The 24,826-nt window shown below is 55.4% G+C and overlaps 1 protein-coding gene across 1 annotated transcript; it reads left to right on the top strand.

Annotated features, from left to right (window-relative positions):
- Nucleotides 1-1,564: 1,564 nt before the first annotated feature.
- Nucleotides 1,565-24,777, top strand: CCND2 (cyclin D2). Its single transcript, XM_079715329.1, has 5 exons — nucleotides 1,565-1,807; nucleotides 3,590-3,805; nucleotides 6,383-6,542; nucleotides 14,981-15,129; nucleotides 24,075-24,777. Exons 1-5 carry the CDS (start codon nucleotides 1,613-1,615, stop codon nucleotides 24,222-24,224), a joined length of 870 nt encoding a protein of 289 aa, XP_079571455.1. The 5' UTR covers nucleotides 1,565-1,612; the 3' UTR covers nucleotides 24,225-24,777.
- The last annotated feature ends 49 nt before the right edge of the window (nucleotides 24,778-24,826 follow it).

Below are 24,826 nucleotides of genomic sequence, written 5' to 3'. Positions count from 1 at the left end.
AGCGCGCCGCGGACCTTGGGCCCACTCCCTTTCTTCCCGGAGTGAAATAGCACAGACGGGCAGGGTGGGGGGTGGCGGGAGGAAGGAGGTGAGGAAACGCCACCAGATCCCCTCTAAAAGCGGCTTTGACCCGAGGATGCATTGGAGCACGTGTCAGAGCCGACCGCGCTGGCTGCGTCTCCACCGTAGTTCCGCTCGCGGGGAGAAAGCCCTGGCCGCGAGCGACACGTGAACCCGGAGGGTCCGCGAGGGTGCAGGCGAGGGACCCGGGGTGGAACTCTTGGGCCTCGGAGGAAAGGAAGGGGTGGTGTCGTTGGCGCCCGGGGAGAGAGGGGGAGCCAAACCTACCCCTCTTTCGCCCCTCTCCCCTCCTCCTCCCGGGCTATTTCCTAGAAAGCTGTATCAGTGTGGCCACGCTCGGCGCAGGCACCTCGGGCGGCTTGTCAGCAGAGGCAGGGCGAGGAAGCGGGTTTTTCCTGCGTGGCCGCTGGCCGCGGCGGAACCGCTGGTAGCCCTGCCCCCGGCCTGCGGCGGCTCGGGGCGCCTCCCCGCGTCTCCCAGTGGCGCCTGCGGCGCCCCAAGAACGGGATGGTTTCTGCTCCTGGGTCACATTCTATCACGTCGGAGAAGCGCCCCCTCCCTCCGGACACTCACCCCTCCCCCCCAACACATCTGCGGGGGGGCGGGGGCGGGGGTTGCAGTGGGCGCCGTAGTTCTGGTCCCTTTAATCGGGTTTTGGAAACAGCTTCAACATGATCAGGAACATAAATTTCAGGGACATAACCTTTTTCTCTGGGTATGCGAAGTTGCTGTTTTCTCAAATCGCCCTCCCTCTTTCTCACGTAAGGGATCTATTTCTCAATTGTCTGAGCCCACCTCATCTTCAAGTAATCCACCCGTCATTCCTGGATCTTAAAATACATGGGCGGGAGTATTAGGATCAGTTTTGAAGCAGCCGGAGTCGGAGGGTCGTATTTTGGCAGGATGCACCTACAGAATGTGCGCAATTAGAGGAAATAAGTAGGAATCGGTGGGTTGTTTTTTTTTTTTTTTTTTGTGGGTTCCCCTCTCCGGGGCCCCTGGCTTGCGGGGCTGGATAGAGGGAGAGGGCCTCGGAGAGCTAAGGAGAGGGGGCCGGGGGGCGGGGGACCGCGTTTGAAGTTTGGTCGGGCCAGCTGCTGTTCTCCTTAATAACAAGAGGGGAAAGGAGGGAGGGAGGGAGACACTGAGAGGAGGAGGGGAGGACCGGGAGGGGAGGGAAAGGGAGGAGGAACCGGAGAGGGGGGTGAGGCGAGAGGGAGGAGAAGTAACTGCCCAGCCAGTTTGCGTCACTGCCTCGGAGAGCAGAGAGCAGAGCGAGCTGGGGAGCGCAGACAAGTTTGAAGGGGAGGGCAGGCAGAGTCAGCAGCCCCCGGGGCGCTCCTCTCCCACCGCCCATCCCTTTCCCCTCTTCTTCCCCAGCTTCCCTCTCTGCCCTTCGCTATTTCCCCGAAAACCCCTTATTTAGCCAAAGGAAGGAGGTAAGGGGAATCCTCTCCCCTCCCCCCTCCAAAAACCCCCCCAATTTTCCAGTCCGGAGATCGCAGGGGCGCGAGTGGGCACCCAGCTGGCCATGGAGCTGCTGTGCGGAGAGGTGGACCCGGTCCGCAGGGCCGTGCCGGACGCCAACCTGCTTCACGACGACCGCGTGCTGCAGAACTTGCTGACCATCGAGGAGCGCTACCTTCCCCAGTGCTCCTACTTCAAGTGCGTGCAGAAGGACATCCAGCCCTACATGCGCAGGATGGTGGCCACCTGGATGCTGGAGGTAGGTCTGCAGGCAGGCGCACCGTCCGTCCCCGCCCGGACCCCAGACCCCACGCGGGGACCCTGAACCTGCGAGAGGGCAGCCTCCGCGCCCGCCTCCCCGCTGCTGCGCGAGAGGTTACCCCGTGCCCTCGGCGAGACGCGTGGCTTCCTTTCTGTTCCTTGCGGGGTGCAAGATTAACGGGGGGAGGGGGAGGAGGGAGGAGGCAAATCTGGGAGCAGCGAGGCTGTCCCGGGGCCGGGGTGGGGGAGCATCCCGCGCGCGGGTGCCTGCATGTGGCTGCCTCCTCTCCCCCCGCCCCCAACCACCCCGACCTGTCTTTTGCGAAGCCGAGGCTGCTTTCGGTGCCTTGAAGAAGGGAGTAGGAGCGGGAAGCCGGGACCCCAAAGTTAAAAAATCAGCCCCCCCACCAAAGGCCTGGGCAAATTCGTCCTAGGCTCGGGTCGCCCCCGCCCCCCGCCTGTGGTCGCGACTCCGCGTTGGCACTTAAGGGGGGAGGGCGGAGGGCGGAGGGAGGAGAAGAGAAACGGGGAATTCAGGAGCCCCGGAAGTCACACTGAAGAAACGTGTGTTTTCGGGGAACCCAAAAGAACCACTTCTTTCCCCTCGCTCCGAACCCTTGCGGAGCGAGCCGTGTGCCCACGTCTGCACGGCTCCGGACCTGCCGTGGTTTCGCCATGTTGCTTTGTAAACTCGGGGTGGAGAGGCTGGAACGCGTCGCCCGCTCCCCCTCGCACCCCACTATCCCGGCCCCCCACTTCTGATGGCGCCCTCGCCCCCGATCCCCCCCTCCCTCACGAAGGTTACTTACGTTTCGGTCTTCAGTTTCCTGGGTGCGGAGAGCTGGGTGGGGTGGGAGGGGGGAGGAGGTGTGTGCAGGGGGGATAGCGGGTCCCCCCCGAAGGAGAGGCCGGAGCCCCCCGCGCCTCTCTCCGGCGGCTCCCCGTCCTCGTCTGTCCCCCAGCTCTTCGCCACCGTCCCCGGCCTCTGCCCTTGTGGGCCGCGGCCGGACACTCCCGCCGCCGCGCTCACCCCTGCAAGTTTCCCCCTCGGTATCCAAAGCCCCAGGGGTCGCGGTCCAGACCTTCCCGGCACCCCAAACCTCCGCTGCGGGTAGCCTGGGTCCTCTGTGGGGTTTTCACGGCGAAAGGTCTTGTCTGGGGTATTTCCTCGATTTTTAATTATTTTTTGAACCCGTCTCCCCTGCCCCGACTCCGGCCGCCCAGGCTGCGCGGCGCTGGCTCCCTCCGCCCTCCCCCCGCTTCCCCACCTCTCCCCACCCACCCCCCCAAATGCGGCGCCTGGGCCGCGGGGACTCCCCCCGACAATTTTTTCAATTGTCGGGAATGATAGAGCAGGGTCTGGGGGTCCGAATGAGACCAAGAACGAGACCCCCGGAGCCTCCAGAATATTTTTATTGATTTTTTGAAAAGATGACGAAATCCAAAAAAGAGAGTGAGTGAGTGCGAGCGAGCGGAGCGGTGAGCGGCCCACGGGGGCGGCGGGGCCGGAGCTGCTGCGCCCTCGGCCTCGGGGTCCTTAACCCACCTCTCCTGTGAGATTTTAGGCTCCCGGGGAGGACCCCAGCGCCGATGGCCATTCAGATTGACCCCAATTTCCTCGCCTTCATTCTGATCGCTTATTCTACTCCCCTCCCCCTCCCCCCCCCCGGACAAATTCAATATTTTTGTCGTTTCCCTAGATTATGCGGTTTCCCTTTTTTCCTCTTCTCCTGATACTATGGTGTCCCCCCACCCCGACCCTGTCCCACTCGTGTCATAGGTCTGTGAGGAGCAGAAGTGCGAAGAAGAGGTCTTTCCTCTGGCCATCAATTACCTGGACCGCTTCTTGGCCGGAGTCCCAACTCCGAAGACCCATCTGCAGCTTCTGGGGGCCGTGTGCATGTTCCTGGCTTCCAAGCTCAAAGAGACCATCCCGCTGACCGCTGAGAAGTTGTGCATTTACACGGACAACTCCATCAAGCCTCAGGAGCTGCTGGTAATGACTGCCTCCTTCCCCCCTGCCTTTCTTCTCTCCCCTATCCTAATAATATACTTTGATGCCGCTGCTCCCAGAACAGATCCTTAGGACCCCAAGTTACCCATCACTGAAGTTTTCACACTTCTGGGAACTCTTTTAACACGAGGCTCCTTGCGTTCCTACTGTGTGCTGGGCTCTGTGCGAAGTACCGAGACTCCACCCATGAATAAGATCCTCGCTCAGGGAGATTTGTGTTGGTGAGGTTCATCTGCAATGTGTACGCGCCCGCTTGCGTATGCAGAGGAGGCATGAAACACAGTGATAAAATATTTTAATTAAATTCCAAATTTTCAATCGCTGAATTCCGAGACAGAAATCAACCTCTCACATGATTCTCAAATACACATGTGGCGTGTCTCCTAAGAACCGGGAGTTCAAAGGTAGGTCTTAGGCACTTCTTAAGAGTCTCAAGATACCCGCACATAGTAGCTGTTCACTAAATACCAGCTCATTGGCTTTTGAGCAGAGTCAAATTGGGCCCTTTGTCAGAGGGTTGGGAGGCCTGGATTCCTGTCTCCGGTGGGGCTGTTACCTCTACATAGACACGGGGTCCTGTCTGGACTCTGGTTTTCTGCCCGCAAACCTTTTTCCCACCCAATAGGACTCTGCCCCTGTAGCTTCATACTTAAGACGGCCATGTGGCAGCAGCGTGGCATTGGTTGGGTGGCTCCAGAGGCCCACCTTCAGTGATCTGCACAGCCTGTCTCCCAACTGTTTGGAAAAGGGGCCCCCTCTTCCCACCCCCTCCCCCTCCCCCTCCCCGCTGGCCAGGCCTGCACTTAAGTCCACAGGGCCCCGGACTGGCTGCCTGAACTGAGCTCTTTGTGAGAGGCCTTCCTCCCTGAGGCTGTGCTGCCACCTAGCGGCAGACATGTGCAAGGATGGGGAGGAATCTCCGAGAATGCAGAGGGGCATGAATGACCTCACCTTTGAACAGTTGCCAGATTTCAGCTGCTTCTGGTTTGGTCCGAGAGGCCCAGAAAGGTGCTTTCTTCTAGGAGATCTGCTTCTTTTAATAATCGTACAAGTCGAGTGGTTTATACTCACATTCCCCCGTGAGAAGGAGAGCTGGAATTTCAAGCCATCTTGGAAGACACTGACTGTTTAGTAGTCTATCTGGGTTTTCACCCCCAACCTCCCGTAAAAAGCCAAGGCAGACTTGAAAGCAGGTAAAGAGAGCAAGGTTAAAATTGGGATCCAGTTATATTTCTCACGGGAGACGAGGAAAACGAATCTTCCTTCCGCTTCACTGTTTCAACATGATGGGGGACTCGGGCATTTTTCAGAGCACCCCAGTTTTTTTCCAGGGGCTTGCCAAGCTAATTTATATTGCTGCAGACAAATCTGACTTCTTCCAGTCTCTGTCTCTTTATCCCAGAAGTTGAGAACTGGAGGAGTCCTCCTATTTTACCAACAAGAAAGCCGAGGCCAGGGAAGGGGAGGGAATTGGCCCAGACCACACAGCCAGCCGGTGCTGTGGGTCGCAGGCAGAATAGGGCTCTGGTGGCCGGCTTAGCAGGCGGAAGACAGTCGGTAACTTGGGGTGAATGGGGGAACGGACTACACTGGTAAGCTGGTCGCTCATTTTGCTGCTGCTGATAGATCGATAGGCCTGTTTTTCCTCTGACTGCACATAGTTTTAAGGCTTTCTCTTTGGCTTGTTTCCCTTTGAGCACAATTCCCCCCAACGTATCCCAATAAGGGAGAGAAACAAGGTTTTTCAGTAGGTGGGCTGCTGGTGAGAGGCCCACAAGAGACAGGGTTGCATGGTGCCAACCTTTGGGCTGCGGGCTTCTATGACCTTGAACAAGGACCCTCACCCTGCCCTGAATCACCTCCAGCTGCACAGTGGGGTTGCCAGTGACCATGCGGTCCTTCAGTCATGGTAACAAAGGCCTGTGAAACATTTAAGGGGAAGGATGCCCCGCGTCTGAGTATCGTTTCCCAAGATTTCTGCATTACGTGTCCAGGGGAAAGTTTTAGCAGCAGCGAGAAAAATGGCACTTTTTGGCACCAACTACGAGCAAGCGAATTGGTTGCCAAGGATTTGGGCCAAGAAACCTAATTTTGAGCTTTATTCTGTGTACATCATTTTTCCAAGAGGATTAAAAAGACTATTAATCTGGTGATAGATATACAGTAAATTGCTACCAAACGGCTACAATGACCTTGGCGGTATCTTACTGTAGATTCAACCTTCTGGGTGGGCGGTCAGAAGCATCTCCTGGAATGGAAGTCAGGGTTGGGTGTGGGTCGGGGAGCCGGAGAGGCAGAGAAATAGAAGAAAGTACCACCTTGGCAACAGCTACCTGGGGTCTCATTATTTTCAGTGGAGCCTGACCTTTGAAGCCTAAGAAGAGCCGTCACCCACTTCAAAGCTTTAGGGCCACTCTGATAAATGGCCCCGCCTTCCAATCTAGCCGCGTGTCCTAATGAGAATCCTTATGAAGACTAATCTGGAAGCCAAGCCCCCAGTCCCGGATGCCAGGTCAGCCTGTGGGTTTTATACTCTTCCCTTCCTCCCTCCGTCCCCAGGAGTGGGAGCTGGTGGTGCTGGGCAAGTTGAAGTGGAACCTGGCGGCCGTCACCCCCCATGACTTCATCGAGCACATCCTTCGCAAGCTGCCTCAGCCCAGTGAGAAGCTGTCTCTGATCCGCAAGCATGCTCAGACCTTCATTGCTCTGTGCGCCACCGGTAGGAGCTGCTGGAGCCCAGTGGGGGCCGGGTGCTGGGGAGGGCTTTGGGGGGGGCGGGATTCAAGGGGAGGAGGACCGCAGCCCTAACTTCCAGGGATTGGGGGGTTGAGGGGAGAGGGGTCCCAAGTAATCTAGAGTCCAAGGTTTCATTCCTGGGCTGTTTTCTTCCTTCCTTTATCTCAGCTGGTATATTTTCTCTCTCTGCCAAACTCATAAATGGTTTATGAGGACAGGTGTGGTGAGGGGGAAAAAAAAATAGTGCCTGTTAAAATATTCTTTATGGTGTCTAAAGTGCTCTTTGAAGATTATATATACTGCCCTCTGGTCGTGTTTCAATCTTTCATCTTTGGAGGAAAAGGATGGCTTGGAGATAAGCCCAGGAGGAAATTTGGAGGGGAGCGGGATGCAAATATAGGTCTGAGGAACGCTGTCAAGATAAATACCGCCTGCCCTGATAAGTGGTAAGGGAGGCCAGAGGAATTCTTTTGGCTGCAGGGCATTTACTGCCTTCCGGCCGCTCCTTCTGCAGGGTTCCGGTGAACATGTGGGGGTTTTCAGCAGGGACTGCTGCCTGAGCCTGGGCTCTGCTGCCCTCCCAACACGTGTTGGGGTTTTGATTGCAGCCTTTAACACTGCAACCGCCTTTTCATGTTAAGAGCTCTACGCCCACCCCGTTGATCCCGCAATGGATACATAGTCCTTGTTGGCCCCGTTTGCTTTGCAATTAACCGATAAACTAAAGGCAGTGGTTTGATGCAGTCTCATCACACTGAACTTTGGCCACTTTCCGCCATCTTTTCCCCCCCGCACTAACAGTAGTGGCCATGGGAGAAACTCCGGACCCATCGTTGGCCAGGGTAGAGCGTCAGGAGTTCATATTTTCACAATCAGAAGTGTTAGGGAAAGAACTTGCTTGGGTGGAGCTTTCCCCCCTGCCCCGGGTGAGAGGGCGGGGTTCACGGTTGCCAGGGGTATGTACTGGAGTCGCACAGGTGGGCCTGGGGCTTGACTTCTTTCAGTATCTTGTTACGTGTTACTCTGGAGCTTGCGAAGCTGAACGCGTTATCTGCAATATAGCGTACGTGCCCTGGTCACAGTCACAAGGTCGGGCTTTGCTACTTACCACCCCGCGACCTCTCGGAGGCCTCTTCATCTGCAAAATATGCCTATTGACACATGACGCTCCTACAGCCTTTTCAGGTGGTTAGGAATACGGACCTCAGAAGAGAGGTGATGTACAAGGAGGTCCTTTGTCAACCAGGCAAGGTGTAGGCGATGTGCCCTGGTACTAAATGTGAACATGCCTCCGATTCTGACTCTCTTACTGAGTGGATACAGTGACCTTCCTAACCCTAACCCTGCTGCCCCCGTCTGAGTTTAGCAGGGCGCCGTGCTCGGCCCTTGCAGGCTCAGATGCAGGGTCCAGCCCCCCACTGTGGATCCCAGAGCAGGCTTCCCGTCCCTGAGCTTCCCAGATCCAGGCCCAGCCCAGCCCCGCGCCCTTCCTGCAGCCCTGGGGGCCCATTCTTTGCCCGCGATTCTTGCTGCCCTGCGCACCGTCGCCCTCCTTCTGCGTCCTCCCCTCCTGCTGTCTGGCCTGGTGGCCCCTAGAGGTCAGCCCCTCATTGACTTGTCATTGTGTCTCCCAGGCCCCGCCGTCCCTTCCTCTCCATTGTCACGACTCACTGTGGAGAAGGGGTCAACCAGCCCTTTTCTCTTCAGGACAGCTGACCCCGACCCTGCGCTCCTCCGTCGCCCAGCTGTCGTTAGCCGGAGCTCTGCTCTGACCTTGTCTCTTGACGGACGTACCTTTTGGGGTCCACCTGCCCACCCCTCCCTGCTGATCTCTGACTCGGGTCGGGAGGGTGGGTGGAGTGACCCAGGCCAAAAGCAGATCCCCGGCTTGCCTAAAGGCCCGCGCCCTAAAATGGGGGATCCCATCCGCCACTCCTGGCCTTCTTGGCCAGGTCCTTGGGGCAGCTGCCACGTTTGGGGCCCGAGGAGGGAGCCTGGGATTCAGGGACAGGGGACAGAGGTCTGAGGGGAGGCAGAGGAGGTCGGGAAGACTGCCTTTTGAGAGAGGAGCTAGCGTGGGGCCCGGGCAGGGAAGGATGGGAATAAGAACACCTCCAGCCGGGTACTGAGCGCCACGTGTGGACCGCTCAGAGCACAGGGAGGGTCTCAGACGTTTCCTGGGTCTAGAGGGGATGAGCCTGTCTGAGAGGCATTTCTTTCCCTGATCTGCCCTTGAGTGTGTCTGCATGGCCGAGTCACGTGGCATCCCGCTGCCTGGGGTTTTAGAGCCGTGGGCCTGACGGAGTAAAAGCCAAGGGGCTGCTTTTCTTGAGGGGAACACCTTCCGGCTAGATGAGATGCCTCGTTCTGGGGCCAGGGTGTGAGCAATGGGCGTGTGCCTGGGACAGGCCGGCAGGTAGCAGGCGCGAGTTACAGCAGCCCAGGTCCTGCTCCGTACCCCCCCAGGGATCCTGGACGTTCTGCCTTAGAGCTCCAGGAGCACCGGCAGCCAGGGGCAGCGACCTGGGGCTGTGTGGCTAGTTGAGGGGGAAAGCTGCTTGTGAAAGAGCTGGCGGTGGTCCCGCAGTCCGTGGAGAGTGCCTGTGTGTGAAAGGGGAAGGAGCGGGAAGGGCTGGGCTGTCAGTCCTCCTTCCCGGGGCTGAGGCTTCACATGGTGGTGAGACGGAGAGAGGTGCCCCCTTCCCTCCCCTGCTCAGCCCTGAACAGCCTCTGGGGCGGAGACTTCGGCGGGTGCTGGTCAGTGGAGGCCATGGGGTGAGGGGGAGCCCTTCATAACCACCTTCCCTGGAGCTTTGGATGCTGGGCAGCCGTCTGTTCCTCAGCATCCCCCTGCTGCCGCCCTGATGGCAGAGCCCCCAAGTCTGCCAACGAGGAAAGAGACCATTGGGATGACTCAGGATCGCACGCCGGCGTGGGGGAGATTCCTGATGCATGACATCATACTGAACAGATGATTCCAGTTAGTTTAGAAGAGCCAGGGGCATTGAGTTTGAACTTGGCGCGGGTGGGGGTGAGGGAGGAGGTGTTTAGCCTCCCTTCCCACGGCACCCCGCATCTCCCTCTGTGCCTAGGAGCCCCCCACCCCGAGGTGCTGCCCTGAGCTATCCAGGCTCCCTGCCCAGCGGGCCTGGGCCCCAGGGATGGTGATACCCCAGTGCTTCCCCATCCTCCTGGCCGTACCTAGACGTGTCTCATGACGCTTCATCCCTAGTTTATAGCCGAACAGTGGTGGCCCAGAGAGGGTCCACGACTTGGCCCCTGATCCAGAAAGGGAGGTCTGCCTGGGTGGTTGGAAGGTGGAAGGAAGAATGGAAAGCCCTTTCCATCTGCGACCCTCTGAGTTCCCTCCACCGAGGAGCGGTCACGGGGCCCCAGGGAAGTGGACTGTTGAACCGGGAGTCTCAGTTCTTCCGTACGTGGGGACGGGCAGCTTGACAGGGCCCATCTCACTTCCCGCCTGGCTGTAAGGTGGGTGGGGGGCAGGCTGAGGGCCCTCGTCCAGCCCCCCACCGGCTCTGGCCTTTTAAAGGCCCACCTGAGGCAGGTTGGAGGAGAGGGAGAGGAGGGCATCCCTGGTTCTCTTCCCCTCGGAGCGAGCGCCTCTCGCCCCCTAGTGGTGAACAGAAGCACGGTGGTCACCCTTGCCGGTCAAGGCCTCAGCCACCATAGTCAAAACAATGGGGATAAAGCCACCCCCAGGGCCATGTAATCTGTGGTTTCAAACCCGCTTAGCTCAGAACGCTTCCTTCAGTGAAATCTTAACCAAGTTGATGAACGTGGAGCAGCTCTCCTGCCCTTGCCCAGATTAAGGAGCCCCGCGGGGCCCCAGGAGGTCCTTGGGTGGTGAAGCGTCTCTGCAGGATCCCACAGTGGGCTGGGGCCACAGACGGGAGGGGTTCCCATCTCCTGGACTCCTGAGCCAGGGCTCCTTCCTTTGGGCTTTTCTCCGGCCTCTGATGGGAAAGATGGCCGTGTGTTCCCAGTGGGGCGTGGGCGGTGCCTCTGAAGAGCTCTTTACCTGCTGGTGAGTCTCACAGAGCGCTGGGTGCAGCGTGCAGATGCCTCTCTCCATCTTAAGCCCAGGCCCGGCATCAGACATTAGACAAGTCACTTAACCTCTCAAGATTTCATGGATTCACCCGTAAAAGGGAGTGTCTTGAAGTAGGTGAATTTCACCTTGTTCTTTGCTAATTCCTTGCCAAGTAAGCAAACAGTAGGAACACTGCCTGGGCTGGTCGGTGAAGCTGGGGTTCCCCGTGAGGCCGCTGCTGGCCTCACCGAGAAGGTGGAGGTCAGGTCAGGGCTGCTGGGGTATGGGACCCGTTCCTTGGCTCTGGGTGACCCCAGTGGAATGAATAGTCCGACTTCTCGTTCATTCCTTGTGTGCTTGTGCCCTCTTTTCCATCCCCCTGTGAGGCCTCAGCTTCCCCCACTGCTGACAAAGCAGCAGGAGGCAGTGGGGACACGATGAGGCCGGTTCTGCGAGAGACACACACACACACACACACACACACACACACACACACACACACACACACAGGGAGTGAAAGAGCCTCAGGGCGGCCAGAGCAGAGCCCTCGTTCTCCCGGCCTTGCTGTGCAGGGCCTGCTGTTTCCCCACATCCCTGCAGCAGGCACTGTTCTCTTAGTTGAATCCTCAGAACTACACTATGAGAGTATAATTATTATCCTTACGTGTAGGTGGAAAAATGGAGGCTCAGAGAGGTCAGGTAACTTGCCCACCTTCACGCAGCTGGTAGGTGGTAGGTCACCAGCCTCCGTGGCCTCCACCTTCCAGTGCTTGGAGCTGCTTGGCCCAAACCCTTCCCACCTCCTTTTGGGGAATCCTCCGAAGTGTGTGTCTCTAATGCTCCTATCCACGTGGGCACCTCCTTTCTTTGAGACGTTTCTTTAGAAGTCACTTAGCCACTTAGAACGCGCCATGCTGTATTTTATTCATATGTCCCGTGTCTTGGGGGAATCATCATCCCATGTCTTGGGAATCATTATCGTGCTGCCTGGAACTCGTCGTAACTCGATCAGAATGGGTCCCTGCTCAGCTAATTGCCTCTCACTCTGGGGGGTGGGTTCTTAGGAAGTCACACACACTTCAGCTTTCCGGGTGGGCAGCTGAGGATGGAGATAGGCCCTCACCCCTGAGCACACCTTCAGCACCAACATAGAGCTTGTCAGCATTCTTGACCAAGAGACTCAGAGATTTGGGAGAGATCGTTACTTTGTATTTTATTTTTGTGAATAACTAATGTTTCCCCCACTGGATGGTGGGGAAATGTACATACATCTTTGTATTCTCCTAATTTCCCCAGGTGCATGCATGTCGATGCATTTCTATTTATATATTTATGGACAGTTGCAATCTTGATCATAGCACATCCTCATGAAGCCTGTTCTTATTTTTGCCCCCTCAAGTAAATATTGTGAATCTATCTCCATCCAGTTCCATAGCCAAAAGTTTAAGGTTTCCAGAAATGGCTGAATGGGTTGGATGGAACTTTCCATGGGTGAGTGTGGAGGTTAGCTAACAAGAGCTAGCACAAGGACACGACCCTTCAGGTGTTTTATTCAGGTGTTTTTCTCTCTGCCGGTTCCCCTACCAGCAGAGAGGGGGTGTCCCTGGGTGTGGTCTTGGGGCAGCCCCTGAGGCCATGCAGAACTGCTCGATGGAGAGAGATGTCTTGTGACTTTGCTGCCTGGGGGGAGCTGTGCTGTGTTCTATTGTCTCTTCCTTATTCTTTTCCTTGAGAGTCGTTTTTACTCCAGAGCCTTAAGTAAAAAGCCAGTTAGAGCCGGAAGGCCCCGAGAAGATTAGCCAGCCTACCATCTTCCAACTTTTTTGACCTAAACCATAAAGGAAGAAATACATTTTGTAAGGCAACTCAGGATAACTGCCAGTGTACGTCAAATCGATACAAATGTTTCTTAAGACAGTATTGACTCTCACTACTTGCATTACTTCCTGATACTTTCTATTCTAACATTTTGTTCAACTCAACAGCAACAAAAAATGCTGGTCACCACCTACAAATGAATTTCATGACCCTGTACTGAGTTGCAGGTGGAGGTTAGAAAAACCAGTTAGTTCGCTGCTCTACCTCCACCCTCCTCGTAGACAACTGGGACTCCAAGGGGGCTGGGAGGGAGGAAGTGACTCGCCCAGGGTCCCACGGGCTGGACCTGGCTTTGCGGGAGAGCCGGGCAGTTGTCGGGGCCCTAGAGGGGGTCACTGCCCTGCTGCTCAGCAGGGCCAGCCTAGCTTCCCTGGCCCTGTCGGTGCTGCCCAGAGGCTGCCGTGTTCATGCAGCCCTTGCTCCCCAGTTCTGGGGGGCAGGGCCGGGAACAGTGTCCCTCGGCATTTTCCCACAAAACGAGAAGGGAGGTACGATCCTCTCGGCAACCCCAGGATCGTCCATCCACACGCCCTGACTGCCAGAGTTAATTCATTTGCTGGAAGTGGGAGTTGGGTTTGCAGGCAGCGGGGTGCAAAGATAGGCGTGTGTGGGCTATGCTTCCTGGGCTGAGGCCTGGGGCAGGGGGGCCGGGGATCCCCTCCTGCCCTGCCCTTCCCTGCCAGCTGCTCCCACCCAGGGCCTGTGTGGGCCCAGGGCCACGGGCTGGCTGCTGCCTCTGCATTGTGAATGTCCCGGGGGGGAGCTAACGAGGTTACTGGGCAGAGAAACACTCCTGTGACCCCATGTGAAGAGACCTACAGCAGAGCGGGAGGCAGGGAGGCTGGCTTCGTCACTGTCCGGGGACAGAGAAGGCTCTGGACGAGTTAGAGCACAGCAGGCTTTGGGTGGAATGGCGTAATATATATACATCCCTCGAGAGGTGGAGATGGTGCGTGGGCTAAGAACAGAAGGCCATGGAGAAAGACAGACAGACGGCCAGGCCTGCTGCGTTCATGGGATTCGGCCAGGAGGGGAAGGGTGTGTGCCTGGTTGAGCAACCCAGCGCAGTTTCTGAGGACGCCACTGACCTGATGTGGACAATGGAGTCACTGATAAAAGTGCGTCCTTGGACTATGTTGATAGAATAGCAAGAGGGGGAGATAGTAGGTTGAACTGTTTCTGTAGGTTAAACGCAGTGCTTATGCTGGGAATGGAAGTGTGACCCACGTCTTCCCTCTACAGCAGTCCCCCTCCCTCCAACTTTCCACTTCGACATGCAGTGAATTCACTGGGATGATGGCAAAACTAGAGAGAGCCCTTTGTGGAAGATGCTCTCTGCTCCGGGGCTGCAGTCAGGATCAGGGACCAAACTCTCACGTCTCTCACCTATCAGCACAGGGCAGGGTGAGGGCAGTGGACACTCAGAAAGCTCGGTTTCTCATCCACAACGTTCAGGTACCGATTGTACACAGCTTCCGTGGTTGACGGCTGGATTACACAGGCTGTAACGAGTCAGGTCCTGGCCGTGTCGGCAGGTGGGAGCCCTTAGCAGCAGGAGCAGGTCTAAGGGGTGTGTGTCCTTACCTCCCTGCCATGGACAGCAGTTGCCAGCCCTTCTGGGGGACCCCCCCCCCAGAAGAAACTGATGTTTGGGCTCCCAGGCTGGTACATAAAAGCATCCTCTGTAGTTGCTCTTGGAGAAATGGAAAATGAGGGGCTTCGAGCCCATCCAGTGTATCATCGTTTTTACACTTGTCTCTAGCAAACCACTCTTTTTTTCCCAAGAAAATGGGATCTTCAGGCCTCAAAGCCATAAAATCTAAACCAAGTCGTTCCTCTGATGAGGACGGCTAATACTGGGCGTTCGATTGACTTCCTGTCCTCTCTCCTAACGTCCTGAGGGCCCTGACGCTGGGCAGAAGTGGGGAATTGTGTGAAACTTGCCCCCCAGCACCCCCACCCCATGGCTGCTTCTCCCACTTTCCTTGCATGGCCTGTGGGATCTTCGTTCCCCGACCAGGGATCGAACCCGGGCCCCCTGCAGTGGAAGCATGGAGTCTTAACCACTGGACCACCGGGGAAGTCCCATCCTTTTCTTTTTTTTTTCAATCAAATCATCTCTTTTGTTCTGAGCCATCTTAGTCCTTGGTGCCTGTCCGGAGGGTGCGGCAGGGTCACGTCAGGGCTGTCGTTCCGTCCTAAGATTTACCTGCTCGTACTTCGCCCTCCTTCGAACATCTGGAGCCCTTGGCTCGTGTCACATACGGAGCGTGTGGGTCGTCTTGTCTGTACTGGTCTCAGACCCCCCTGCTCTGCTCAGTCCCCTCCTTTTAAATCTGGCACCGCCACAGTCATGGGCAAATGAACGGCATCAGGAGAGGATGCGTCCGTGGGGACCAGGGGCCACTTGTGCCACCCTCCTGCCGAGTGTCTCAGGCTGGGGAGCACCTGCCTCCGCCTCGTTCCTGACCTTCCACCTCTCGTCCTCGCAGACTTCAAGTTCGCCATGTACCCGCCGTCCATGATCGCGACTGGAAGCGTGGGGGCCGCCATCTGTGGGCTCCAGCAGGACGAGGACGTGAGCTCGCTCACGGGCGATGCCCTGGTGGACCTTCTGGCCAAGATCACCAACACCGACGTGGTAGGTGGCCCCCATCCGTCCTCTTGGCTGAGACCAGGCCTCCCTTTCCTCAGCTCAGGGAAAGAGACAGTTGGTTCGACGGGGAGGTGGCAGAGGTTCTTTGTTGCTGTTGGTTTCTGTTTTCTAAGATCGGCACGCGCGGTCGTACAGAATTCAGCAGGTGAGGCCTCACGTGCCATCAGATAGAGAAAAGAACTCCGCAAGCAGAGACAAGGGGGAAGGGAGAGCTGCTGACCAGTTTCCTGTGTGGCCCGGGCTTCCCCATGGGTCTGACTTGTTGCCTGTTGCTTGTTTCCATTTATGTACAATCCGCAGCCTGCCTCTCCTCCAGCGTGGAGCTTTCTCGCCTGCTTACGGGCGCTGAGGCTGGCAGGCAGGGCCGGAGCGAGCCCCTCCTGCACCTCAGGGCTTGGGAGACGGAGGGGCCCCTCACCGTTAGGAGGCGTCCACCTCCACAGACCTCTCCACCCCGCCTGCCTCTCACTTCCCCTTTAGTTCAACGTGATGACGGATTAAAAAGCACTTTAAAAAGAGTTAAGTGCCGTACAAATGCGAGGAACTATTATTAGCTATAGATTTTTCCATTCTGGGTGCCCTGTGGACAGTGCAGAGGCTGTAACTCTGGTTGCCAGCATTTGGAGCTCCTTAGAAGAAGAGAGGTTTGGGGGACAGCCCAGGGTCCAGGGAGGCTCTGATTCAGCTAGCTGGAAATTGCGGTCCTTAGAAGGTTGATTCTGCGAGGTCAGAGAGGGGGAGAAGCTGGGGTCACAGGCCTGGGACCAGAACCTGGAGGCTCTGACGCCCAGCCTGGGAACCCTGCATTCCTCCCTTGCTGCAGCTCCTGGGATCTTTTTGTTTGAAAAAGGCCTTTGGTTTAAAGCCACTCGAGAGAGGGGTGTCAGCTCTGAGGCCCCTCTCAAGTCACCATGGAGAGGCTCAAGAATGCAGGGGAACTTTGTGATGACCCCCTCTGGATGGTCAGGGGGATTCTGAATGCCCTGCTGTGGGCATATATTGACTTATAAGGGATAATGTGGTTTACAGGCCTGGGGCCGGTGCCTCCACCAGGGCTGCTGGGCAAAAGGGTAAATGTCAGCACGCCTAAGACAGCGGTTGGCTGGCCTCCCCGCCCCGACCCCCCCAGATTTTGCCTTGGCCTTCATTACCATCTCAAGGACATGGCACAGGGAGGGCTTCTCCTCTGAAACAGTTCTTAGAGATGCTTTTCAAATGCTGGCTCCAAACAGGCTTCTGAAGCATGGTTTCCAAAATATAGATCCAAGACCCTCCAGGGCCGCTTCCTGGGAAGAATGCTCTTCGAATCCTCTAGAGGCAAATCTTGGACGGAACTTAGCATTTATAGAAATGATACGCTTCCTTCCTTTTCTGAATATCTCCTATTAAGGCTGCCTTGCCAAAAGGACTCCCAACCCGCTGAAGACCAGCGCCTCCTCGACCCCCAGGGACAAAAATGTCAGTGACAAGTGTTTGATCCCCACCCCCCGCCAGCATTGTAACCCCCTTCGGATATTTCTAGATGTGCCCTGATGGGCTGATTGTCCCACAGGGTCTCCAGCGTTCTCCCGCATCTCTCTGTCACCCCTTACTGGCTTCAGATGGACAGAGGTCGCCCCTGGGGTGCCCGTGGAGCTCGTGGTCTGTGCCTTGCTTTTCAAGTCCGCAAACCAGTCTCTCGTTTCATACGGGAGATACCGCTTGCCCCTTTCAGATACTATGTAGCCAGGCCATCCTAGTCTGCTGTCAGACTGGGTCAACTAGATACAAAGCTGGCTTAGAGGTTCCTTCTAAAAATCGCAGCTGTTGAATGGACATGCGCACATGTGCCTCGTTCTCACCCGTCGGCCCCGGGTTAAACATGTTAATGTGAAAAACCAAGCATGCATGTACCACTTTTTCAGAGAACAGTTGGAGAGCTCAGGAAGTTCCCAGCTTACCTCGGGTCCCCAGAGCCTCACTCCCACTCTCCCTGGGAATGTCCTCTGGTGCCTCAGCTATTGTGTGTGTGCCGGACTTCGGGCGCTCAGTCCTCCCACCCGTCAGCCTGTGTTGTCTGGAGAGTTCTTGGTGCAGGCTGTCACCTTGTGAGCAAGGCCCAGGAACAAGCAAGGCACAGACAGTGTGGAAGAAGTTGGGGGGGTGGGCGGCACACGGAAAATAAAAGACGAGGTTCCTGTTCTCAAGGAACGTAGCGATTGTATGGTGAACCCACAGTAAAGCACGTAAAACCCCAGCAAATGAAGATCAAATGAATGGATGCTAAGCAGGTGTTTTTGGAACTAGACATGCAGTAGGAAATCAGCCCTCGGGAAGGAGCTCTCCGGGCCTGAGGTAAAATGCAGAGTAGAAGCCATCACTTGGTGGTTGAAAATGTCCTTGGGATGGAGAAAGAAACTGTGGTATGTGCATGCCATAGGACATTATTCAACCTTAAAAAGAAATGAAATTCCGATACATGCTACATTATGAATGAGCCTTGGACGTGTTAAGTGAAATAAGCCAGACACAGACAAATATTGTGTGATGCCACTTATATGAGGTCCCGAGGCCCCTAGACGTAGTCAAATCCATAGAGACCGAAAGTGGAATAGAGGTTCCCAGGGCCGGGGGGGCGGGGTGGAGGAGTGATTGTGTAATGGGGATGGAGTTTCCGTTGGGGAAGCAAAGTCCTGGAGGGGGTGGTGGTCTCACGACACAGTGAATGTACTCAAAGCTAACACTGTACACTTAAAACTGATGAAGACGCTCAGGGCTGGGTGGTGTATATATTGCCACAACAAAAAGTTGTAGATACCCACGTAGACATATAATGTCCTTGGGCCTCACTGAAGTGTCCAGGGGTTTGCGTTGAGCCCTCCCACAGAGAAGCCCAGTGCCCAGACCACCTTCTGCCCTATGGGCCCTGGTGCACGGGCAGATAAGGATCGGGAAGTGCCGGCCTTTGACCCCAGAGCCCCTACAGTTGTGTGCTAGCCCCGTGCACCTTGCACCTTGCACCTAGAGACCTGGGCCAGCTGACGGTGTCCTTTTTCCGTGGATTGTCAGCGATATGACTGTAGAAAGAGGATCCCCTCTTTCTCCCCTGAAACAGCCAGAGCCATCTCTCTGGCTCTCTGGCCGGCGGCGGAGAGCTTTGATAGGAGGGACCCACGCGGCCCTGAGAAAGCTGCCCTCTGTTGTTGGCTCTGGTTGCCAAAATAAACCGGAACGCTTCATTCCAAAGAGAAAGCTGAGTGAGAAGCCTGACAGTTTTACAGGGAATAAAAGTCTCAGAGGGTGGTGTATTTTAAGTACCCTTTCCTTCTACTCCTAAGTGTTGCTAAAAACAGACACCAGCCAGAGAGGCCATTCTGGCTTTGGGGGAACGTCTACCGGGGCTTCCGTTGCCAAGGGTCCGCTTGCGAAGGGGGGGACCGACTGGGCCACTTCCCTGGCAGAATCGGGGTTCCTCTTCCGTCCCCTCGGCATCCTGCTAGAGCTTGGTGCCAGCCTTTATCTCCCTGTTCACTTGTATATAGACTCTTTTGAACGAGACCCAACTTTGACTCAGCCTTTTCTCCAGATCCCCTGGCAGAGTCGTTGGGGAATGACGTGGGGAGGGCGGGGGAGGAAGGAAGGGGCACAAAGGCTGGGCAGGTGGGTTTCAAGTGCGTTTCTAGTGCTTTGGTCTCGCCAGGTCTTTTGGAAAAGCTAGATAGGTCTTAACAGTAACAATATGTCAGGGTCCCCTGAGTTTTACCTGCCTTTATCTTAGAGCAAGTCACTTGGTTTTCACGTGACACCATTTTCCTAAGTCACTAATGAACAAGTAGAATTGGGGCTCACAGGCCATGAAGATGGGAAGTTATTGGAAGATATTTAACAGACCAGGTAGAGATGTGAGTCGTCCTGTCATTATATGTATCCTTTTCTACCTAGATTACACCAAAACTCTCTGTTGCCTTCTTTTTTTTTTTTAAGTCTTTATTGAATTTGTCACAATATTGCTTCTGTTTTATGTTTTGGTTTTTGGGCCAGGAGGCCTGTGGGATCTTATTACCTCCCTGACGAGGGACCGAACCCACATCCCCTGCATTGGAAGGCTAAGTCTTAACCACTGGACTGCCAGGGAAGTCCCTTGAATTCTTAACTATTGCCCAAGAAGATCCCAGGACATCCCTCCCCTAGGGTCATCCTGGCCGTATTAGGATGCTGTTTGTCAGTGAGCAATCCGCAGCGCCAGGGAAGACTCGATTGTGACTGCATGTCAGAATCCTAGGGTCCCCACCCTTGCCTTGGTCCCCAGAGCCCTCACAGCACACCTTCTCCTGGAGGCCGCTGTGTCCCTGAGACTGTCCTTTGTGCCCTGAACAGGGCCTGTGGTCAGAAGCCTCCAGAAGAGTCGCTGGAAGGGAAGCCGGGGGTGGGACGGCAGAGGAAACAGAAATGGAGGCTGATGCTTCCCGCTCCTGCTTGAGCTTGATTTTTGCCGCGGGCCTCATTTGGTATTCAAGGAAATAAGCCCAACAGGCTGTGAAGAAAGGAAGAATGAGATAGTTTCCTAAGTTGTCTGTGCCTGAGTTGGCCGCGGGTCTGGGGCTCATTCAGCCCTTTGTGCCCCTGTTGAGTGCAGTGCGTGTGTGGTGACAATGCCGTGATGCAGTGACACTGGAGGCTGATGGTAGCAGTTCCGCAGCCCATTCACAGGGCCGAGGAGGGTGCGGGGCGCGGGGCTGGAGCCAGCACGCGGAGGAAGTGGGGCCGGGGAAGGAGCCGGGCATCACAAACGCCGCTGTCAGGGCTCCGGGCCGGGGGGCGGGGCCCTAGCATCATCGTGCTGGAGGCCTGCCCGACCCCCAGCACTGTGGAGTGCCACCTGTCCAGGCTGACAGACGAGCATTATGGCTCTCCTTCTAATCAGCTTAATTTGGGGCATCTCGACACAATGGCTGGTGCTTTTGGAGGCTGCCGAGAAGCAGAGGGCCGGGAGCCGCGGCACTTGCCGTGCACGGAGCATCTTTTCATCGGAGGCGCTGTCGGGGGTTTTCCAGGCCACTTGGGCTGTGTCTCCCTTTCTCGGAGATTCTGTGCTCTGTCTTTCCTTAGAGCCCGGAAGAGGCAGAGAGGCGCACAGGGAAGACAGCTCTGGAATTGGAGTCTCGGCCTTTGAAGGCCAGGGTTCATTTTTAACTAGGTGTGATTGGGGAGGAGCCAGCTTCGGGTCGGTTCCCCCAGCTGTGAAGTGGGCGCCGCTGGCTGTTCGATCTCCAAAAGCCCCCCAGAGCCCCCCGTTCCCAGATCCTGTTAGGACCTGTGTGTGTCGCCTTCGAACTCCGCCCGTGGACACGTGGCCATCCCTCTTCTCCAGCTTCGCTTTGGGTTCCCTTCAGGCTCTGCGACTTGTCCCCCTTCCGCTTCCTTCTCTGGGCTTGGCCTCCTTCCTCCAGATCACCCCTCCCACCCCAGTCCCCCCGACGCTCTCCTACCCACTCTGGAGATTGGGAGCCCCTCCGGCAAGACCGGGGCTGGGTGGACTGGGTGGAGGGGCGTGTCTGCGGAGGTAGGGGCACCAGCCCACCCTCCCTCGGACCTCACTTTCCACCAGCTCACAGGAAATCCACACGCTCTTGGGACGCCCAAGAAGGGCTCCTGCAACCCTAAAGGAAGGTTTAAAATGCAGGGAGTGAGCTCTGTTTCCAGGAAGAGGGACGCCGATTTCCTTCCTGCCGCTGTCAGAGTAGAATGTGCAACATCCTTTATTCAAGACAAGCCCTTGCCCTTACGTAGGTTTTCATCTAGCCGAGAGCGAGAGGTCCCCGCAGTTGAAACTCAGATTAGGACAGCCAAGTCATGAAGCAGTGGAACCAGAGGAGGGTTAGACGGAGACCCCAGAGCGCTTTCCAGGAATGAGGGACACCACTGACCCACCAAGAGCTTTAGCTTCCTGCTCTGTCGCAGCTGAGCCTATGGGCTTCAGGGTCCCTCATTTCTGGGGGAACTGCTATAGTCGTCCCTTTTCCTTTGCAGTAAGAGGTATCAAAGAGGAAGAGCTGGCCATAGTCAGGAATGCTTTAGATTGAAATTAAAATGGGACTGGCAAAATCAAGAAAGGAGAGTTTACGTTTTATGTGAAATCTTTCTTCATTTTATTCGGGAAAGCTGTTTTTGGCTGGAAGTTACATAAATATGACATTTGACGCCTGTGTTCTCTTGAAGTCCCGTAGAAGTCACTGCCCAGTGTGCCAGCCCTCCCTGTAGGCCTTTCTCAGAACTGTTCCTTTAGGGTCTAAGGCTGCTGAGAGGGAAGTCTAAATACCGGGAACAGTAGGAACATGGGTGACGCAAAGGGAGACTGTCCGTGGCCCCAAATCAAGTTCTTTAGCTCTGCAGAGCCTGGTCTCCCTGTTTGGAGGACCATCCATTTCGGCTGCTGGTGTGGCTAAGGCAGTGATGATCACGGCATCCTGAGTTTGTCGTATTATTGGGGTGGCAGATGTGCTGACCCAGAAATAGAGCCTTGGAGGAAGGAAAGTCGGACAGGATTGGCCAGGAGCTTCCTCAGGGACAAGCCAGAGGAGTTTTGACTCTCGCCAGTTTTTACGTTGTTACCCTTGTTCTTTAAGATTAATTGTTTGAAGTCCGCCTGCTGATGCAGGGGACACGGGTTCGTGCCCCAGTCCGGGAAGATCCCACATGCCGCGGAGCAGCTATGTCCGTGAGCCATGGCCACTGAGCCTGCGCGTCCGGAGCCTGTGCTCCACAATGGGAGAAGCCACAACAGTGAGAGGCCCGCGTACCGCAAAAAAAAGAAAAAAAAAGACTAATTGTTTGAGATCATAAGGCTTTCGGGTCCTCTAGTGCCTTCCACTGAAATGCAGGTGCCCTTAGAAGCATCCTGCCTTTAGCCTTCACCACCGAGCACCTTCGTGAGTGGTGAGTGACCAGAAGCACGGCCACTGCAGGATGGGCCTTGGAGGAGGAGAGCTGGACGGGCAGAGCAGGCCGTGGGCGAGGCCCATCAGCTTCTAATTCACCAGTTGGGGGTCAGGCATGTTAGAGGACATGACCAGGCGAGGCCACAGGCCAGTCTGAGAAATGTTGGTGGGTCCTCAGTGGCCAGTCCCTGGCTCTTTCTCACTGGGGACGGAGAGCTCTGGGCCGGGGTACGTCTGCCCTGCCGGATGCTCCATCCACTGTGCCCGCTGCACTGCCCGCCTCACCTATCCTGAGCAAATGCTCGTTCGTACCTCGTTTCAAAGAAATCTCAGGAATTCTTTCACAGTCCAGGATGGACTTCTTTCTATTCATCATAAATGATTGTCGTGTGTCGAACTTAGCACTTTGTCCACATGATCTCAGTTGATCCTCCGTCTGTGAGCGTTTCCTGAGCCTTATTTTACAAGTGGGGAAACTGAGGTCAGAGAAGGAAAATAACTTAGCGGCTGCCTGCAAGTCTGGTGGGGCGACAGCAAATACCCCTGCCTTCTTGTCACTCTTTAATTCATTGCAGGTGAAATTTCATCTCTGCCCTTGGTGCTCGGTCTGCCATTGCTCCCAATCTTGATTTTCATAAAAAGCTGAAATGGATGAGAGATAAGAAAGGAAAATGTGGGCGTATGGAAACGGTGTTCCTGAGAACCCCAACTTTATTTTTAGATCTTTGGAAAATAGAGATAACGCTTCGGTGCTCAGCAAACAGTGACCACTGGGCAGTTGCACGGGGAAACAAGCACAAGGGAAACATACATTAAACTGTGGAAAGACCCAGGCAGAGCGAATTTAACCTATTTTCCACGTGTCTGTGCTGCTTATGAGAGCACAGGAAAGCAGGCTTGCCAAGGAAAGATGTTGGGAAATAGCTCCTAAGAGCAATTTCTTCAGCTCACCTCCCATTTGCTAGTACCAACCACCATCCCTCCCTAGTGACACCCACGAATTGCCGCCGTGACCCATGCCACCCAGCTAACAGAAGCATCTGCCTGAGATCAACACATTCTGAATCTTCCCTACCAAATATAGACTAATATCAAAGCAATTTTTTGCCTAGTCCCAAATTAGACGGCTCAAGTGTCCAGAATTTTGTAAACATTTCTGTGTTGTATTTTTATGAGAGTTAAGGGAACGATAAATAAGCGAAAAACAGATTGCTTGTTTTTAAGCGGTTCCGCAGTTGCTATGAGGGTCAGTGTAGTTCAGTCCATTCTCTTATCTATCCCTTGGGTAGTCTCGTGCGGTCACACTGTCTGTACGGTTGGCCTTCCGATTTCCCTCTCACCTCCCCGTGTCCCCAGGTGGGAAGCGTCTCGCTGGCCCTTGGATTACCAGGCACTGTGTGGCCACACACGGCCGCTCATCTTGGCCAGTGCTTCCCAGGTCCTGTGCATACAGTTCACCTGGGCTTCTGCTAAAATGCGGATTCTGATCTGACCGGTCTGGACAGGGATGAGGTTCTGCATTTCTTTTTTCTTCTTTTAATTAATTAGGCTGCGTTGGGTCTTAGTCATGGCACTCGGGATCTTTCATCGTGGCACGCAGGCTTGTCTCTGGTTTTGGCGTGTGGGTTCCGGAGCGCGCGGGCTCAGTAGTTGTGGCACCGTGGGCTCAGCTGCCCCGCGCCCTGTGGGATCTTAGTTACCCGACCAGGGCTCAAACCTGCGTCCCCTGCATTGGAAGGTGGATGCTTAACCACTGGACCACCAGGGAAGCCCCAGGTTCTGCATTTCTAACAAGCTCCCAGATGGTGCTGATGCTGCCGGGCCATGGACCCCACTTGGAGTGGTGAGGTTCCGGCACCGGAAGGATGCCTGTCCTGTACATTGCAACTTTCTTTCTACGGGAAAGCGAGTGCAGACTTAGGCGGGGCTTGAAGCGTGTGTGTTTTCTTCGTCAGTTGCTCTGCGTACTGTTGCCCTTGCTAACAGCTCTGGTCTGGACCCTTCTTCCCCTAGGATTGCCTCAAAGCCTGCCAGGAGCAGATTGAGGTGGTGCTGCTAAACAGCCTGCAGCAGTACCGTCAGGACCAGGGCGACGGATCCAAGTCGGAGGACGAGCTGGACCAAGCCAGCACCCCTACAGACGTGCGGGATATTGACCTGTGAGGATGTCGGGCAGGCCGAATGGGAGAGAAGCGTCCAATCCGCTCTCTCCTTCTCTCTGGTTGTGTTTTGTTCTCTTACGTTTTAGGATGAAACTTAAAAAAAAAAAAAAAAAATCTGCCCCCACCTAGATCATATTGAAAGATCTTTTAGATGTGAGAGATAAAGGTCCTATAAACACGGAATCATTAAAAGCATTTGGTGCCTATTTGAAGTACAACAGAAGGGAATCCCGTATATATGCGAACAGTTATTGTTTTGATGATGTTAAAAGTCATAGTAAAATGCTTACAGGAAAACCTGCAGAGTAGCTAGCGAAAATGTATGCCTGCACTATGGGAACAAATTAGAGACTTTTTTTTTTCCTGTTATGAACTAGCATGTATATACCCCCTGGTAGGATAATGTCGAGGAATTGCGGATGCCATTTATGGCAGGATTAGATTGCAAAGCAATGAACTCGAGAAGGAGTTAGAAATGAGGGGCAGGATGGGGAGGGAGTTACAAAATAATCTCAGTGCGATGGAACCATTTTGGATGAAGAAGCGCCCTTTCTCCCGACCACCTGTTTGTTACTAGGTCAGGAGCGTTGCTGGGTCTCTGGT

The sequence above is a fragment of the Hyperoodon ampullatus genome (assembly GCF_949752795.1).
Source record: "Hyperoodon ampullatus genome assembly, chromosome: 11".
Classification (NCBI taxonomy): Eukaryota; Metazoa; Chordata; class Mammalia; order Artiodactyla; family Ziphiidae; genus Hyperoodon; species Hyperoodon ampullatus.
This window is presented reverse-complemented; position numbering and strand designations above follow the sequence as displayed.